General features: G+C 44.0%; 2 protein-coding genes across 29 annotated transcripts in view; one reads left to right on the top strand and one right to left on the bottom strand.

Moving 5' to 3' along the window:
• The window catches only part of LOC139810176 (uncharacterized), a 170,297-nt gene extending 154,696 nt beyond the window's left edge, over positions 1-15,601 (top strand). For all 4 annotated transcript variants that reach the window (XM_071773501.1, XM_071773503.1, XM_071773500.1 and 1 more), the window contains exons 6-14: positions 2,542-6,903; positions 7,174-7,488; positions 7,570-7,639; positions 7,828-8,234; positions 8,868-10,760; positions 10,896-11,021; positions 11,114-11,280; positions 11,390-11,604; positions 11,714-15,601. In XM_071773501.1, coding sequence (XP_071629602.1) covers positions 2,560-6,903; positions 7,174-7,488; positions 7,570-7,639; positions 7,828-8,234; positions 8,868-10,760; positions 10,896-11,021; positions 11,114-11,280; positions 11,390-11,604; positions 11,714-12,138 — 7,962 coding nt within the window. In that variant the 5' untranslated portion in view covers positions 2,542-2,559 and the 3' untranslated portion in view covers positions 12,139-15,601. The remainder of the gene's footprint in view (positions 1-2,541; positions 6,904-7,173; positions 7,489-7,569; positions 7,640-7,827; positions 8,235-8,867; positions 10,761-10,895; positions 11,022-11,113; positions 11,281-11,389; positions 11,605-11,713) is intronic.
• A 1,139-nt stretch (positions 15,602-16,740) lies between these two features.
• The window catches only part of Dlg1 (discs large 1), a 496,300-nt gene continuing 493,742 nt past the window's right edge, over positions 16,741-19,298 (bottom strand). For all 25 annotated transcript variants that reach the window (XM_071773514.1, XM_071773517.1, XM_071773516.1 and 22 more), the window contains one exon: positions 16,741-19,250. In XM_071773514.1, the coding sequence (XP_071629615.1) occupies positions 19,141-19,250 (110 nt within the window). In that variant the 3' untranslated portion in view covers positions 16,741-19,140. The remainder of the gene's footprint in view (positions 19,251-19,298) is intronic.

The following is a 19,298-nucleotide window of genomic DNA, read 5'->3' as shown; positions in this document are numbered from 1 at the left end:
GAATGTAATGGAGAACGGGACGGAATGGAACGAGACGGAGGGACGGGACGGGACGGGACGGGACAGGAGGTGGACGAGGGGAGGAAGGCCTTTGACTGGCGCGCGCGAAGGGGACCAGACCAGCAGCCCCTCAGGTTGCTCCGGCAAGGGTGCGCGATATTGATTCCCACCTAGCATTTACACCGAGCGTGGAAGCTCGGTGTTACATTCGCGACTCTAGTCAATGGGCATGATTCCGGCGCGCCAAGGAAGTCCCGCTACTTTCCCGAGTCGCCGGCGATAGTGTCCCGCGAGGATGATTAATTCGACTTGTTTTTAGTACGAGTATTATATTGCGGAACGCGTGTTTGCTGTTGCGAAGCAACCCTAAAATTGCGCGCAACATTGTTCTGATTCTATAAAGGGATACGAACTATAAATTATTACGTATACATGATTAAACGCTTACTATGCGTTGATATGAAAAAATGCAAACTTTAAGGAAACTTAATTGAAGTATGCGAGACGCTCATCGCAATATTACGACACATAAAGACACGTTAAAAATTATCTGTATACGAAAGAGATGTAGTTCACTTTTTTCATGTTTTCGTGAGTCTTCATTGAAATTCGGGTGATTCTTTAATTTTTTATCAGCCGACGATTTATGATAACGATTGTTCGAGCGAGATTACGATTGTGCGTTACCTCGAGAATCACGGTTAAGCGATACTCGAGTGGAACCCGATCTTCGCATTGATATTCGCGATTATTCGTGCTTGCGCCCTGTCTCGCCCCCGTCACCGGTTATTTCGAGCGCGGTGGTAGGAAGTTACGGTGGTGTTGGCGCGTGTCCCAATACGTACGGCTCTTCCCGCGTTATATACGTTTACAGCTTTCCGATATATAACTTCTACGCCCCTTTTTCCACATCTCAATGAGCCACGACGCGAACGAGCCCGCGTACACCGGCACACATACGACACACACACACACACCATCCGTCGCCGCTTCTCTCCCCCTTTATATCGACCAGCTCGGATCGATAGCGATCTATATTACAAGCGGCTGACTCCTCGAGTGGAAGACGACGGGGAGTCTTCGACGTTTCACCAATCGCTGAAGAGGCTATTTGCCTCGCGGTGATGGTGATGGTAATAACGGCGCGCAGTTCTCCGCGGCTCTATTATGATAACCAAAACTCTTGTCGGAACTACTACTAAACGCGATACACAGTCCACCCGTTCTCGAAAGTTGTTCCTCTCACCCTCAGACAAAAAGCGATTATCGGTTACGGTAAAAGCGGGAATGCGTTAAACGTCAAGACTCTTTTTTTCATGCTTAATAATAGAGTCTGCGATATATACGTTACGGTGAATTATTATATGCATCATCGGCCAGGCGTGCTCGAACGTGTATCGCAGGAATTTCGTGTAATTCGTTATTGTAGACTCGGATATTGTGAAATGAATAAAAATTACAATCTTATTAGGAGATTTGCAAAATCCTAGGTTCTGTCAGTGAAATTGTGAGTTGAGATTTTTATTAATTTATATTTATAAATATATTATAAATTACATTTAATTTTTTTATTCCCAGTTTTTTGTGGATTTTCTAGGAATTTTGAGGAAAAAAAAAGAATTACACGAAATCCCTGCGACATATATACGTGGAAGATAGGTAACTTTGATCTCGTTGGCGACGTGTGATCCGATTATGTTGCCTCCTGTATCAATCTCCGAGTCGGAGACGCATTCGCGCGTGTTCGGAATTGTCGTTCGAATAGGTCCCTCTTGCCACCCCTCGGCAAGATCTTATCTTTCACGATGCCACGAGATTAACAATGTGAGATCGAAGTTGTTCGAACGAGAGCGAAGACGAAGAAGACGGAAGGAGGAGAATCTGCCTCTTGTAACAGACAAATACAAGACAATGAAGATTAATGCTTCGGCCTCGTTTTCCTTTCCTGCCTGCCGGCCATTCCCCTGGTCGACGGTATCGTGCGAACGTTTCAGTAATCCCTAAGGAGAGGAGTATCCTCTCGGATTCGACTTTGAAGAACTCCGCGGTCTTATAACCCTGACCCTAAATCTACCGTGGTTAACGAATCTTCTCAATGATTCAACGTGAGCGATGACTTTCTCTCTCTGATTACCAATTCTGACGTGATCCCTGAATAAAATAAATGCGATATTGATGTTATGAGCCTAGTCAACTCTAATCGACATGACTCATGAATAATTCTCATAGATGACTATAATACGTAGAAGATGACTTTGTTTCTAATCCATCAATTTTGATGGCAATGATTTCCTATTGCGAAACGAGAATGATGTAATTAATTTTATTTTATCAATCTACAAATTTTATTAAAATAACTCAATATGAATAATCATCACAGTAAGATTGTTTTGTACGAGGACACATTTGCCTTTCGAATTGATTAGATAAGTTTCGATGAAGTTATATACATTCTTATTTAGCTTGTAGACACGACTATATAGATATTTAGGGTTGCATCGCACACAACAACTTTAATCGATAATTACTTTGTCATTGCAGATTAGCAGTTGGTGTGACATGGATGTGAGCTTCACGAACGTGTTAGAGGGGGCTCGCCAGTACTTCCAGGGACTGCCCGTACCGAGTACAGGTAGTGGCGCGGCCACGTCGGTGGATCACAATCTCCACTCGACATCCTCTACGAATCCCGCCTCGTCCACATCGGCGACGACGCACGATCATGACGCACCGTCGCAGCCGACTCAATCAACTCAGTCAATCTCGATTTCCGCCAATAGCAGCAGCAATAGTAGTAGCAGCAGCAGCAGCAGCAATAGCAGTAGTAATGTCCAGGAGTCGAATCGTTACTCCGCCGACATTAGACCTTCGTCGTCCGTGGAGAGTAGCAATGCGGCTGCCGGATCTAATTTCTGGAACCCGCACGTGGATCCGTATGCGCCGCAGCCGACCAGGGTCGAAGTCCCGGACACGAGGCCAGGCGACGAAGGCTCCGCCATGGAACCCAGCTCCTCTTCCTCAGGCACTGTCACTTTAACCGAGATGCAACCCTCAAATTATCAATCCTCGTCCTCCTCCGTCGTCGCGTCATCGTCGAATTTCTCGCAGAGACCGCTGCCGACGTCGTCGTCATCATCGTCGTTGACCTCCTCCTCCAGCGATCACAGTCATCATCAGTCTCACCTCCCGACGTCGAATTCATCGTCGCATTTGCATCAGATGCAGCCGCCCCAACCGCCACATTCCCCCGGACCGGTATATCAGCAACTTAGTAATGTCAGCAGGACGTCCTTCAGTACGGCGGAGATGCTCGCCTCTTCTTCATCGCACTCCGCTTCAACCTATCAGACTGCCAATAACGATAGGCAGTCACAGCCGATCGTCGCGCAGAGAACTCAGTACTATCCACGTTACCATCACCCAGATATCACGAAATGCGCACCGGCCCCGTATTCGCAGAGTTCCATTTACCAGTCCGCCAATGTAGCGCAGCCCTCGAGTATGGCTCAGCAACCGAGCACGAGATCGACGCCAATAGAGCAGAATAATACTACGACATCGTCCAACGTCGTTACTCAAGGACATTGTCCGTCGGAGCAGCAACGAATACCTGGTACTTACGGCAGCAACATACCACTCACTCAGAATTCTCTCGGTGGATCGACTGCGTACGGATCCGGCTCTGCCACATCGTCTCAGAGTTACCGTTCCACGAGTCAGTACCAACAGCAGGTTCATCGTTTGGCCGCTTCCGCTTCGAGTGTCAACGACAGGTCGCATAGCTCGGATGGGTTGCACTCTTCCACCGCGGCCTGCTCCTCATCGTCGCAGGCGGTCAGCCCGCGTCAGCCCGGGCCAGGAAGCTCCTCCTCCAATCACATTCCTTCGCAATCGCAGCCGCAGAATCTTCCGGGTCACATTCCTTCACCGCATCTGCCGTCCGCCGCCACTTCGGTGCACTATCATCAGCACCAGCAGCACCAGCAGCAACAGCAACAGCAGCAGCAACAACATCAGCAATCGTCGCCTCTGCAGCAGCAACAGCAGCATCCTAGTCGTATAAATGCGTCGCCACACTCGCACGGTTCTTCGTATGGAGGCCGTGTAGTTTCGATGCCACCGCACGGCGTCCCATCGTCGTCCTCCGCTGCCATGGTAGCGAACCATTCACAGCAGCAGATGCCACCACCCCCGAGTGGATATCATGCAGGAACGACGCCGTCGCCGCATCACGAGCCGTCGCCGCGTCACGCAACTCCGTCGCCGCATCACGCGACGCCGTCGCCACAGCGGCAGTCGCCTCATGTGTCCAGCCTACACAATCCGCACGCCTCTCCTTCTCCTCATCATACACCTTCGCCGCACAACAGCTTCCAGCCGCACTCGCCGACCTATCCGCCGCCTCCACCGCTGCCACCACAGCAACAGCAGCAGCAACAGCAGCAGCAACAACAGCAACAACAACAACAACAACAACAACAACAACAACAGCAGCAGCAATCGGTTTTATCGAGGTCGACACCACATTCGTACAATCTACCACCAGCCACCTCGCAGCACTATCAAACGAATTACGTGGCGGCGGTTCGTGACGCGGCGATGGGGTTGCCTTACGCACCGCCGCCACCGTCCCAGTCTTCGTACCATTCCTTCCAGAAGAATCCACAACCGGAGTCTCAGGGGAGTAGCTACTACTCCCAGCCAAGTCGGTCTCACAGTCAATCTTATGGTATGCAGCAGATGCTGGTGCCGCCGCAGACGGCATATCCCAGTACCTCTGGTAGCAACAGTCTAGGTAGCTACCAGCAAAATGCCAACAAACACGCTACGTATAACGGTGCGGATGCCACGAAGAGAGGCACAATTGATGTTATGACGACCCCTTACGGGACGCATCGGTCGTCCACGCAGAGGAACAGCAACACGCATAACTTGCCGCCTATTGCCGCCCTCTCATCCTATCATTCCAACAGGCGAGAACCGTTAGGAAAATCGGCGCAGACGATAGCACGACAACGAATGCATGTGACGAACGCAATCAGTAAAGTTCCGTCTGTCGCGATGCCGCCGACCCCCTCGTCTATAACGATGCCTCCTCAGAGGCTCGCCGAGTACCCAACGACTCCGGTCTCGGATATGAACCACGTGATGCCAGTGAACGGTAGGACAACTACTGTAACGAACATGACGTACAGTTCGCGATACAGCGGTCAGCAAGGCTATCCGTCGTCATCATATGCCACCACGATGGCGCCTAGTCATCATAGTAACAACTCCACTAGCAGCACCACAGTGACCACTATCAGTCAAGGTGGTTCAGGTGGCGCGAGGTCTTCCGTTCCAACGATCCATGTGTATCAGTCTTCCGACGAGCCGGATCGGTCAACGGGATCGTCGTCCTATCATCATCAGCCAACGACACGAATGACGACCGAAGGCTATGCCTATAAAGAATATTCTTATCAGATCCCAGCGTCATCCGGTGTTGATCAAGCGACCTTGGTCGCCGCGATGGCGAGTTCCCCGGCGCCGAGCAATGCAGTTCGGAAGAGAGAATCTCCTTTGGACTTATCCGTCAAGACGGTCAAGACATCGGCGGATTCTACGGCGCACGATGACCTCGAGACCATCAGCACCGACAAGCATGTCAGTAGCTCGAACCTGAGTACATCCAGGAATAACGTAAATAGGCCGATGCCACCTCCGACTGTCATGCATCAATCGGCACCGGCGCAACCGTCATACCCGTCGTCATACGACCATAGGCCTTCGAGTAACAGCTCGAGGAATTCCATGCCCGTGACCTGCGTCCGAACATCGACGCCACAAACGGTGTGCGCGCCCAAGGTCGACTTTCTCCCAGACTTTACCTCGGCGCCGTTACGTCATCAGTCGCATCACGAGAATCCCCTTCGCAGAAGTACTACGCAGCAGCTTTACGTTCCATCCGCTCAACCTCTCTCGTCCCATCACGCGAACACCTCTCCACTGCCTCACATGTCTACGTTCAAGAAGCGCCCACTGCCCACGTCGCCACTATACGACGGCCTGACGATGCCACCTGCGTCGTCTTCGTCGACGTCGACGTCTACGTCTTCATCATACCTCCAGACGAATGATTCGGTGTCCTCGAGGCTCTCCAAGTATCACTCGATAATGGATCCATCTCCGCGATTCGGTCCGCCCACATTGCCCGCACAGGATTACCCACCCGACTCGAGCAAGTACTACTTAGCGGACAGTAGGGCCAAGTTTGACCAGCAATTCCCTCAGCGCGAACGGATGCCGTTTAAAAGAGTTGGAGAGCCGATTTATGGGGTAGGGAGTCCTAACAAACAGGCCAGAGTCGCTTGGCGAGTACCGAGTAGCGAAAAGCAGATTGTTGAAACGAAAGCAATGTCGACCGCGGATGCGCTGAACGAGCAGCAGAAACGGCAAGAGATGAACCTGTCGGTTCCTCTGCCGAACGGAGCTCTGGCGACACCCGGCGCCCACGATCAGAGAACCGACAGCGGCGGTTACTCGGCGCCGGAATCGTCCAGGTATCAGTCGGTATACTGTGATAAAAGGACCTATCCGGAGTCCAAAGTCATACGTAGCTCGCCGTCGTCGTACAATCATCCGGTGATCTCGAAATCCGGGAGTGTACATCCATTACCGCAGCAACTGAGCGGTGCGCAGCTGACCTATCCGAGTTATCGTCAGTCAGTTCAGAAGACGACGTGCCCACCGAATGGGATGTCCGGTGGCCAGCCGATGGATCAACCTAGCAACACCGGCGCCGACAAGAGGGTGCTTAGCTTGCTGAGGAACAGCCTGGAGAACAAGCAACAGAGGGATGAACAGCTTAACAGTCAGCAGCCTATCCTGGTCAATCACAGCCAGCAGAGTTTTCAGAATAAGGTGAGAAATTACAGGTTTCAACAAAATCTAAATTCTGATTTAAGGATATCAGGTATTGGATATTTTTGTCATTTTTTTCGTTGCCGATATGATTCATCGCCGATCTTTGCGAATAAAATCGAAGTCTTATAGATCCAGCGTGAATTGTGGCTGAAAATGAAAATAAGCGGCGATTCAGTCCACTTAGTCATTTCTATCTATCTATGTCTGATTTCCAGACGCTCGACGTCTGGTTTGACGTTTCTGATAATTTCCGTGAAATTCCCTCAGGTCGTCGCGCCAGTCGAGCCTAAGAGCATCGGCAGGCACAATCTGTCACCGTTCACGGCGGCGAGTTTGCTCGAGCGTAACAGCAACACTCCGCCGCATTACAAGTTCCACGTTCCGCGAGCGGTAGACTCGATCACTCAGGAGAATCCGCGCAGCATGTACGCCTCGAGAGTGAATGCATCCGCCACGTTACCTGGCAAGGAAGCTTCCCTCGCGGGACCACGTGGCACCGAGAATCAAATACATCGTGACAAAGACGACGGCCTCGCCGCTATTTTAGCTGCGAAGATCAGGACGAAGGCGGAACTGAAACAAGTGCGTGATTGTCTCTATCTAACTCTAATTTGCGCAATTGCATTGATCATGCCGATCTCACGATTTCTGCTTTTCATTTAGGTCGGGACCGGCCAATTTACAACGAAAGCATCTTCCGTACCTTCTCAAGACGTGTCGTCGACGCCGAGAGGTAACTTAGCTTGCGCAAAAGAGTTAGTGGTTATTAACAGATGTTATTGGTGATAATTTTGATCGATTTGATCTGTTCGTCTCAACTCGATCATAGTTTGCGCGATAATTGTGCTATTTATTCAGTTGCGTCAATATGCTGCAAGATATTATTGAAATTTGTATATAATTTTTATTATATTGTACCAGAGATCGATAGTGCGGCCTCAACATCAACGCCGCAGTCTGGCTCGTCTGCGGGTAGCCCGCCGAAATTAACGCGTGAGAAAACGGTCTGTTTGCCGCCCAGAAGACGGTTATTTTCAAGAACTGACGAGGACAACATGCCGGTAGCGGCAACTGTGCCCGTCGCCGCCATCGTCGCGTCCACGGTCCCGGCCAGGGCGAGCGGGTGTAGGAGCTCCTCCGAAACATCGGTGTTCGACTTCCGGGAGAGCGACTCTGAGGGCGAGATGCCAGTTCTCGAGCGACAAACTTTGGAAGAGATGAGAAGAGACAGGAAACAGTTGTCCAAAGTACAACCCCCGATACCCCTTAATGATGCTGTGTGTATGAACATGGCATCCTCGACGGATCTCGTGAAGATAGAACTGAAGGTAACATTATAGTAACAGATAAAAAAAAATTAAGATGGAGAAAAGTAAAAACGAATTATTTAATTTACGTGTTTGAAATATAAAAACGGAGATTTTTAGTTTGTGATAATAATTGATTTTCTTTGTGTCTATATCGTCAGCTATTCTTTCTTTTCTGTAAGTTAATTTTCTTTGATACCATATAGATGAGCGCGCGACAAAACAGATATTAACACATTCCGTGCCGCATCAATTTCTGATTTATGTATTGTGAATTATGAATTCAATGAATTATCTTAAAGTAATATTTATTATATTTATACATACTGCATATTCACTATTTATACAATATATGTATATATATTTACTTTTTTTTTATTAAGATATTTTAAATAAACATTTATAAAAAATAGAACTACTTTTACATTTTTATGAAACGTTTTATGTTATAATATTAAACTTTTGTATATTTTACATGAAAATCATATAGATGTATGTTATATTAGGAGGAAATGGAAAAGATAGTTTTTTTTTATACAATGCTCATATATAACTTTCGCCAATTCTTTCTGTCTTTAAAAATTCTTGTCGTTGTGTTGTTCTGTGTCTACTCGCGTTATAATTTTACTTTATAGGTGTAATCCTTGTTTGCAGGAAAACGACAAAATCAATGATATGGATCCATTTTGGAGTAACACCTGTGATAAGTTTATGGAGCAATTACGCGCGGGCGATTCCGTGAAGAAACGAGGACGTAGAAAAAAAGTGAGCGGTGTCGCAACACCGAAGCTTGAAGACGCAGCAAACGATACCGACAAGGAATCGGATACCAATGCATCGCATTCTCAAATCAAGCCCGAAAACATCAAGAAGGAGATACCGGATCCGTCTAGTAAGGAAGACAAAAATTCGGTCTTTAAGGATATTAAGATCAAGACGGAACCCGGGCTGACGAAAGAGGATGATAAACACTCAAGCGATGATTCAGAAGAAGTGCCATTAATTAAAAGAACAAGACAGGAAATAAAAAAGGAAGATAGTGATTGCGATGAGGAAGTGATATGCCGAAGAAGACGAATTCGTCGTGGTGGCAGGATCAAGCTTGAGTCTTCTAGCGGTAGCGAATCCTCGAGCGAGGACAGCGATGCCAGTACCGAGTTCGGCCATGGTTCCTCAGTGGCGGATAGACTTCGTGCTAGGAAACGAACTATGGCTAACGTGTCCGAAGGTATGAAGCTTCGTTCGAGGGACACTACTCCTCATAAGGCGAAGTCGGAAAAGGAATCCAAATTGTCGCCCTCGAAAAGTGGAACGTCCCAAAAAGCAAAACCGAAACCATTATTTGGTGACGGTAGTGATTTCAGACCCGGTTGGGAAGAGGAGGTTTACGTATACAAAAAATCTCTAAGAATGCCACCCAGGTTGATAACAGTATCAAAACCATCGCGCTTTCATCGATTGTCGACGTCGTTGCCGGACTTAGATCCCGGCTCGCCAGCATTGTCCGTCTCGATGGACAGTTCCGACGTGTATCTCAACCGTAATAAGAGAGACAGCGACATGGAGTCCAATTACAGTTTCAGCATAATGGGACTCGGCAGTAAGATTGATGACGAGGAGGCGACCTCGTCGACAACGGTTTCCTGTCCTCCGAAAGCTATGATGAAACATTTCCGATCTGAGAACAATTCTATTGTCGATGTTCTCGCGCAGAAGGTCGGAAGTGGTCAGAAGGACTCGAAGAAGAAGCAGAATCTGAAAAGTAATAAGAGCAGTAACATTAATAAGAGCAATAACGAGCCGGAACTTTTACCAACACCAGGTCTCACACCACTTTTGTCGTCCGAGACATCGAAGAACTCCAAAAACAGGATCGCGTTGAAGAATAATAGAAACCCGATTAAAGTTACTAACTCCGTCCTCCTCGGTTATTTCCGCAAAGAGACGGTCAATAATTTCCGTGACGCGTTCAAGAACAATCACACGTTGCCCAACAAATTCTCCACTCTAGTGTTGAAGAGCAGAACGAGAACGGAGACGAAAGTCTTGAAGAAAGAGACGACTATTCGTGAAGTATTCGGTGAGGATAGACCCGCGTCAGCACCGCCGATGCAGAATCACGACGACACATCACAGGACGACGATTCACAGAATGAAACGCCCGAGAATGCATTAGGCAAAGTACGAACATTAAAGCAAAAAGTGGTGTCCCGTTTAAGGAATGCTGGTATACTACGAAGTCACAAGGCGATTGTGAACTCGAAACGTCGTCTATTAACTGCCGAGAGGCGAAAGGATCTACTCAAGTCGCTTGCTAAGAAGAAGTTACGTCGTATCAAGACTGAGATAGAGCAGGAAGAGACGAACGATGCCAGAGAGGAGGAAAATAACGAGATGGAGGATGACAAGAACGATTTGGAAATTCGTAACAAAAAGAAGTTGAAGCTTCGACCAGGCCGACGAAAATTCCGTTCTGGATTCGATTATATTCGTAAGAAGAAGAAGCCGCTAAAGAAAGACGAAGCGTTGCCGAAGGAAAGGAAGAGAGTATGTATACATATTAGATTTCTATGTATATTTTTTGTCTGATTGTTGTCCTCCAGTTTGTTTTAATCTTAAAATTTTCATAATTTTCACGCGTTTGTTTTTTAATACTACTTTGAAACACGATACACTTTACAGCAAAGCCAAGCTAATAAACCAAGCCCGGAGTGTGTAGCCGATATTCAGTCTGAGATCAGGACGTGGGTTATCAAAAAGGGCGTCGGGGAAACCATATTACACCGTGCTGCCCGTCTTGGTTACACGGTAAGATAACGATCAGGTTGCTACGTCATGCGGTAAAGTTAACCAGCGACTCGCGCGAATTACGATCTAATCTACTATGTATTCCGCTGTAGGACGTGACTGCTTATTGTCTGGAGAAGCTCAATAGCGCGCCGAGTCCCAAAGACAACGCGGGATATACACCGCTTCATGAGGCGTGCTCCAAGGGTCACCTAGAAATTGCGAAACTCTTGCTAGCTTACGGTGCAAACGTTAGCGAGAGTGCTAACGGTGGTATTAGGTAATACTTTCGTCAAATCTATTGCGATAACTGTTTTCGTGTTATATCGGCAAATAATTTGACGAACGTAGGTATTTACAGATCGTAATATATATTTTTGTATTATCAGGCCACTTCATGAAGCGGCAGAGAATGGTGCTACGGAGCTTGTGCGATTGCTGTTGTCATATGGTGCCGATCCATTGTTAGCTACTTATTCCGGACAAACGCCTTTGATGCTGGCTGTTGACACCGAAGCTCATTCCATTCTAGAACAGCACCTGGCTGACATCCAAGGTCGTACCACTGTACCATGGTCATTCGCCGGTCCATCTTCTGTTTTAGGTACGTCATTGCTGGCATAAGTCCTTATTCAAAATTCTCAAATGTTTATGAATATTGCATATGTATAGTCCAAGTGAATATTTTTAATTTTCTATGGACTTGTTTTTAGACCCAGAAGAGACGGGCTACAATCCACTCGATGATGTACCATTGGACAGTCCTGAATCAGTCGAGCTAGATGATATCGAAATGGAAGTAAGCGACATCAACCTGCCTGTTCTTTTCACTCTGAACAATGATCCCGATAAGTGGGTGCTGCTTCAAGATCTCATGGCGGTTTTGAGGATAAAGAGTCGCGATGCTCTTCTCCGTCAAATTAATCCGAAAGCTCATTCTGGGCCGCCTGCGGTCGCGCATCGCGACGTTATGCGTGAGTTGAAACTGCCAGATTTCCTGGAGCAGACTCGTTGCTGTCACCTGCTGAGCGGCGGCGAAAGGATCAACGTGCGCGGCTCCAAGGTCACTCTTATCAAGTACAACGACAAGGTGAAGTCTCTGCTAAACGTGGAGAAAGTGGTGATTAGCCTTAGGTGACAAGAGGCGTCTCTGGGGCGATCATCTCCCCAGACATCGAAACCATCGACTTCGATTCCGGCCAAGGAACATCAGAAGAAAGTTGAAGGCAAAGCTACTGTGAAACGCGAGCGGCAACAGGGAAGAAAGCGACAAGAGACTCGTAACAAAAATTCCACGGACTGAGCGGCCCGTTCTGTGGCCAATGATCTATCGAAATATAATAAAAATTAAAAAAATATGGCGATTTAAGAGTTATCGTCGAAAAATAAATAATGTTGTAAGACCAGATCGTAACTGTTTTTTGGTAACTGTTTCACGATGCGTTAAAAAGTAAAGAAGAAATAGAAGAAACAGATTTCTTGTAATATATAGAAAGAATCCTAAATGACTGATGTAAATCTGTTTATTTGGAAAGCTCGTCCCTCGAAAGAAAGAAAGACTGATCGACACAACAATGAAGATCGGTGCTTTTACGTGTGTCCAAAGACTGACTTTTCGATTTGTCTTATGCTTCGAAGGTAAATCGAATCAACCAACACTGATTGAACTGATCGAATTGATTTTCTCCTCTCGATCTCTTATAGTGCAGACTGTAATGAAATGGAGCTTGACTAAAGTGATAAGAGATACGCACATAATCGGTTCCGTTCCTTTATTCAAGTGATGAATTTATCAGTCGAAATAAAGAAAGTCGGTAATACGCCGATATTCTGCCGGGAGCGTAACGCGCAATTAAACTAACTTCGAAGCACATAGCTGTGCAAATGTAGTTTTACACAAAACTATCTACTATTTAATGCGCAGCTAAGAGTGGGGAAACAGCTACCTGTGACATTATATAGCAGTATTTAATTGGGATATATACGTAATATATCCATAGGACGAGGATATTTTATTAATTCTCTTAAGGACTGAGTAAATAATCAGAAGTTCGTTAACGTAACGCTTTTAGGTGCATGAAAAGAGGGAGACATGTTGTTTGGGCGATCGTGACGATGGAAAAATGAAAAGTCTTTGACAGTAGTTTCTCTCAATTGTCGAATCGAGTCTCGGAATAGTAATAAAAATGATAACGTAAATAGAGAGTAATGATTATTTTAGGAGTGCGAGAAAACATAGCTGTCCGTACCAGATATATTTTTATCTCGCACGTAGCTTCAAGAAGTTTCTTCGTTTTTTAAGGGGCTTCACTCTACGAGATTCGTGGAATTGGAACGAGCGCCCATGTGCATTAATATTAGTTTTTCCTCTTTGAGCTACTACAGGACACGTCGTTGGAAGACGAGAATCGACATTAAGAGAGCGTAACATAATTGAAATTGCTATCGCGAATGATAACGTTACCACAGTTTAGTCTTTGTTTTTCTTTACATTAGAGAAGAATTGTATATTATGCCGTGCAAGTTATATTTATAAAATGTGTTAATTGTCCATTGCGAATAGGTGCTTTGAAAAGCTAGATGAGTTGAATTTCAATTCATTCAGTCCGGGATAATATCTGATCCATTGAGGAGACACCATCACACGTATAAAGGTGCATATCTGTTGTCTAGTTCTATTTTTAATATTTCGCGATTTTTAATATTATATAACTATATAATTTTGTATATTTATAAGTGTACATTGTATACATATGTACATTTATATAAATATACATAATTATAATGAGTTATGTGTGTACATGTTTATTTGTATGTATGTATACATATATACATATAAATATACATACGTTTTTGTGTGTATATATGTGATGTGTATATGTATATATACACATATTATGCGCACATATACATATATACACAAAAAATCGACTTTTAATTTATATGAAGCTTTTCGTTTTGTATAGCTTCCAGTGTAGCAATTAATTTTAATTCGGATAAAAGATAGCAGGTGTCAATGGCTCAATTCTTGTAATGTGGGAAGTGCAATTCGTGGAATAACGTTTTTGTTTCATTGATGGTCTAAATATATGATCTATTATTTCTAGAAGTGTAGAGGAGATAGGCAATTATTTTGAAAAACTAAAACGGTCGGAAAACGCCGTTTAAAAACGCTCACTGTGCAATAATATATCCGTTTTTACACTTTATCTTCAAATTATTTCTGTTTTTTGTAATCATGTCAGGATCCCAGTAAGCAAGATGTTGCAGCATGCGCACAGATTGGCAACAAATTCAGAATCTACACCAAAACCATAGCCATTTGTGCCCGCATTGAGCTCTTGTTCTGTTGACAGAGCTTACTGACAGGCAATGTGAGCAAACTCTGTCGCAAGTTTTGGCAACAGATTGACAACGTCGTCTGATATAGCAGCTTCTGAGTGAAAGTTGCCTTTCTGACGTCAAAAATTTACTGCAAGATCTGCTTAGAATCTGTTTAGGCAGGTTTTAGCTATCTGGGATAATGTTAACGCGTCGTATCAGTGATCAAACACTCGCTAAGAAAATAAGTAAGATGAAAAAAGAACTTTCTTTGTAAGATATAAGAGAATGCAATTAAGTATAATAAAATATAGTAAAAATTAAAGAAATGGTTAAATTGAAAAAATATCTAATAATAAAAAAATTACATTTTTATTGGAATTAATTCGATATACAGAATACTGAGATAAAGATAAATTGTAGCGAGTTTCGATCGCCACAGCGATGCCGTTTGATCGAAGCAATTTAGAAACGGAAATTTTATATAAGAAGTGAGAAGTTATTTTAAACTTGGACAGAACCAATTTGGGGAGGATGTATCGATTGTACTTATCGTCTCGCGTTTTTATGTTGATTTTCAGACAAATAAAGATATTTAGCATGTGCATAGGGATGTTTATGAAGCGAGACGAAGAAAAAGAAATGCTCGGGATAGTTCGGTTTCGCTTAGGATGCCGTAATACGCGTTTATTTTGGCGTCGTGTGTAGCACAGAGGTTTCAATCGTTATAATCAGTCTCAGGGAAAAATCCACGGTGTATTCTTGGAAAATAACACTTGATGGTGTACCGACTACAGATGCGTATACCAATGCGTGTGTGCGTGCGTGCGAGCGACGCGTATCAATGCGTATGTATGTACAGTAGCTAGTTGAAGAAAACAAAAGGAGATTTTCCTGTTACGAGGGATAATTATTAAAATATCTAATTAATATTGAGTGATATTAATTAATGTTAATACGATGCGATATGTCGCGCAAGCGACGACGCGCGCACTCGGGCGGCTCCTTATAATTTTTATTTAACTGACGATATCGAGCGGTAGGGTCGTGGTTACATTACACCGATTGTATATATCGACATATTTTCAGTAAGGAAAAACGAAATAAAGATAAAGGGAAGCGAAAACGCGGAAGAGTTACTTTTCACTCTGACAGAATGATAGGAAACCGTGATGTACGTACTGTATGTATCTTTTATTCTTAAGTAGTTAAAATGTAGATTGCGATACTTGTTTATATCAGTGTATACTATTTGTGTATAATATAAAAGCATTAACCGACCTCGAGATAGTCACGTTGTATGACATGAGATAAACTAAGTATGTATATATGTCACGTTGCGACTACTAGAAATATTATTTACTATAACTATTATACTTTACTATAACTGCTACTATCGCTACCACGACTATAACTACTACTATCACTGCTGCTGCTGTTGCTGTTGCTGCTACTACAACTACTATTATCATCTACGATTACGCGCTTTTTTATTGTACCATATATGTATACATAGTAGTTAAACGATGGATGTACATTTTCTTAGTCGTGTAACATTCACACAACGCCTCTTCTTTCTATTGCCCCCCTTGTATTTATACATTAAAAAAAAACTTCTAAATGTGTTAATGCTGCTGCTTTAATGCGGATAAAGAAAAACAGAAGTTATATATAAATATATATAAATATATAAAAAAAAAATATATATATATATATTTATGTATATATATATAAAAGATATGAACAAATATATAAATATAAATAAATATATATATATACAAATATATATTTTATTTCAGAGATTTAGTTCGAAACAACGTTGAAGCTGATGAACAAATTAGAGTCGTACTGTGATTCGTGTAAAGAGGAAATCGTTATTATTGTCATTGCCGTAGTCGTTACAAGCGAGTCACGATGAACCCGACGAATAACTTTCTAAATAAAGAAAACAATATTTGTGATTTTTTTTCGCTAATAACAATAACGAGTTATCCGATCGATGTAATAAAAACAAGTATTTTTACTGAAACTTTTATTCCTGTCCACCAACCCTAGTCACCTATTCGCTAAAACGCTGAAAACTATGTTAAATGTAACAAGATATTTTAATACTTTTTTGGTTTTTTCCTATGTCTCAACTTTGTAAAATTTACATTTTTATTTTTATGTATAACAGAAGATGCAGTATTAAAAATGATAATTAAGCTATAATATATAACATAATTTTAACTTAATATTCATTTTGAAGATACCAAGTATATATTGTCATTTATATACAAATATGAAAGTAAATTATTCTACGTCAGAATATCCATTTATCTTTACGATATAACGTCATATTAATATTTTTATCGTAATATCCCGTATTCTCTACAAAAAGATGAAAAAAGTGGGAAGGGGATACACGGACCACCAGTAGTAAAATTGGTAAAACGTTTATTAACTATTTAAAAACGATGAAACAAGGTGAACATGAGATTGACAATTTAATAAGTAATATTATTAAATAGACTATAGAGGTGTATAATAGGTGTCTGCGGTAATTATTCTCTTTATATACGGTCTTTTACATCGAGACAGATATCTTTCAACTCGGCGAAGCCAGGCCTTCTGTCCTTCAGGCACAAGCCGAAGCTCGTCGCTTCGTACCTCGTTCTATCTCGTATAATAATAATCGCGCTTAATAATAATCTAGGACTCGCGGTAGGAAAAAAAAATAGCCCGAAAGCGTGTCCGCGCGATATTATCATTTCCCCGCGAGTGAACGTTACTACGAAATAAGAGAAAGAAAACGTTCGGCTCTATTCCTGGCGACAGAAGTGATCGTCGCGTGTCGCACCCGCATACCTTGGCTACAATCATCATTATCATCATCATCGTCATCATCATTTATCATCATCATCATCATCATCGCCATTGTCCCTCGTAATCGCGATTCGCGTATCCATATCACGACAACAATGCGGCCTATATTACAATTAAATTATCGTAATGACACCTCGTGTTTACAACAATTCGATTTCCCGATCGTGTTACATTCAGGGAGAATCAATTATCGTACCTTCTCTCGCGCATGATTAATGCTAACGGAAACGGAAGGAGCAAGCGGACAAAGCATTGTGTGTGGTGGCACGTGATCGCGAGAGCTCGTAGCCCGACGAACGAGCGAAGGCCAAGCGAGGGAATTTTTCTATTGACAGCCGCATTCTGGACGCGAGTTCATCTGATGAGGAATCTTCGCTGATTGTTCGGCAAATTCAGTTCTCAGTACTCCACGACGGACCCCGATTGGCCGCATCTGCGCTTCTTCTTTTCTTTTACGAATCGCCAGTTTGTCCGTTCGCGCCTTTCGCGACTCCCCCGTGTAGTAAGTACATCACACATCGAACTTCTTTCTCTTTCTTCCCTTCAGCCGGATGCACCGAAGACATCGTGCAAGCTAGATCTCACGTTCGATCAGCGACGACTGCTGACCCGGTGCCAAGAACTATATCTTAAGATACGAAGGAGCGGCATACACCTACGCTCGCGCCGAAGCTCTTCACGGGAGCACGACTGATCGGCGTGACAATTCCTTATCTCGTCACGATGCTGAGTGACACCATGGGTAGCCGAGACGCGCGCGAAAGAAAAACCTTATCAGGCTCTTCTTCCTTCCTCTAACATCTCTTCTACGATCCTTATCTTCACCTACTACGCCCCTCCGTCTCAGTACACGCGAGTATATAATATGTATTTACAATAATATCTACTATAATAATAATTTAGTAGTGATATTTAAATTACAATAGTGTTTTTTTTTGCTCTTTCTTTCTGTCTCTCTTTCTCTCGTTTTTTCTGTTTTTTCTCCCCTCGCATCGCCCATTCCACAAATATAATGTTGCACATAACCCAGTTACTGGCTTAGTCATCTAGCTGTACAAAACATTATATATCGTTATGTATATATCTAGCATCTAAAGATTTGTCCTGTGAGGTTTCTTTTCTCTTTTTTTCTTGCTTTTTCTTTTTTACTGTTTCTTTTAATCCTGTGAGGTTCATTAACACATACACAACGTCGTTGGGGCTACGGTTTTCTCTCCTACCAGCGGTTTCCCCCCTTTTCCATCGAGTTCATCGAATTCGCTCGACGTTCTCGGCGCGCTAATTGCGCTTAAGTACATTAAAAAATACCGCGCTCGAGTATAACCGAAAAAGCGCTCGCATCTCGCAGCTGATAGCTCAGTTGAGTTTGAGAAAACTCTTCTGAGTTGTCCGCCAACTTTCGGTTTCGGCATCATACCCTGATCTAATCTTCTCGAGCAATTGTACAACGCCTCTAAATTCTCTCGCGAGGTTAATTAATAAAATTAGGGACGATCACACACGAATAATCGACAATCATGCGATAAAACTTACGAATTTTTTCCTGTCATTTTTCTATCGGAAACATGGGTCGCGATAAAATTCAACACGATGAGCACGCGCGAGTGTACTCACTTCTCCTTTCCCCCTCTCTCTCATTCGATTTTGAACTTAGAGGAGAATAAATCACGCGCCTGATTGACTTTATCAATTCTCTTCGGGGAAATGGTCGGTGATATCGTGTACCCCATCGTTTAAGTATTCTTTCGGCTTAAATCTCTGCGGCGATTTACGTCGTGTTACGCGTCTTAAGTAGGGACTTTGTGCTACATGGATATGGGATACGGGAGGGAAGGAGGGATTAGGAAAGGATGTTAGAGCATTACTTAATCGTATCTATCGTGAATAATTAAGCTTGTCGCCTCGGTGGCAGGGTCCAGGCGTTGGGCCCGTGCTGAGCGTGGGGGGCAGGACGTCACAGCTGCTGGTCCCTGCAGGGAACCCAGATGTTCGGTCCTGATTGCTCGGAGATGACCTCCTTCACCTTCACATATATCTCTTCGGGAGTGTCTCCTTGAACGACGGCTGTAAGCAAAGTACAGCGGCGGGTTAATTTACGCAAGAGAATAATTT

This window comes from Temnothorax longispinosus, chromosome 3 (genome assembly GCF_030848805.1).
Source record: "Temnothorax longispinosus isolate EJ_2023e chromosome 3, Tlon_JGU_v1, whole genome shotgun sequence".
In the NCBI taxonomy this organism is placed as follows: Eukaryota; Metazoa; Arthropoda; class Insecta; order Hymenoptera; family Formicidae; genus Temnothorax; species Temnothorax longispinosus.
Note: the sequence above shows the minus strand (reverse complement) of the source record. Positions and strands in the feature narration are given on the sequence as shown.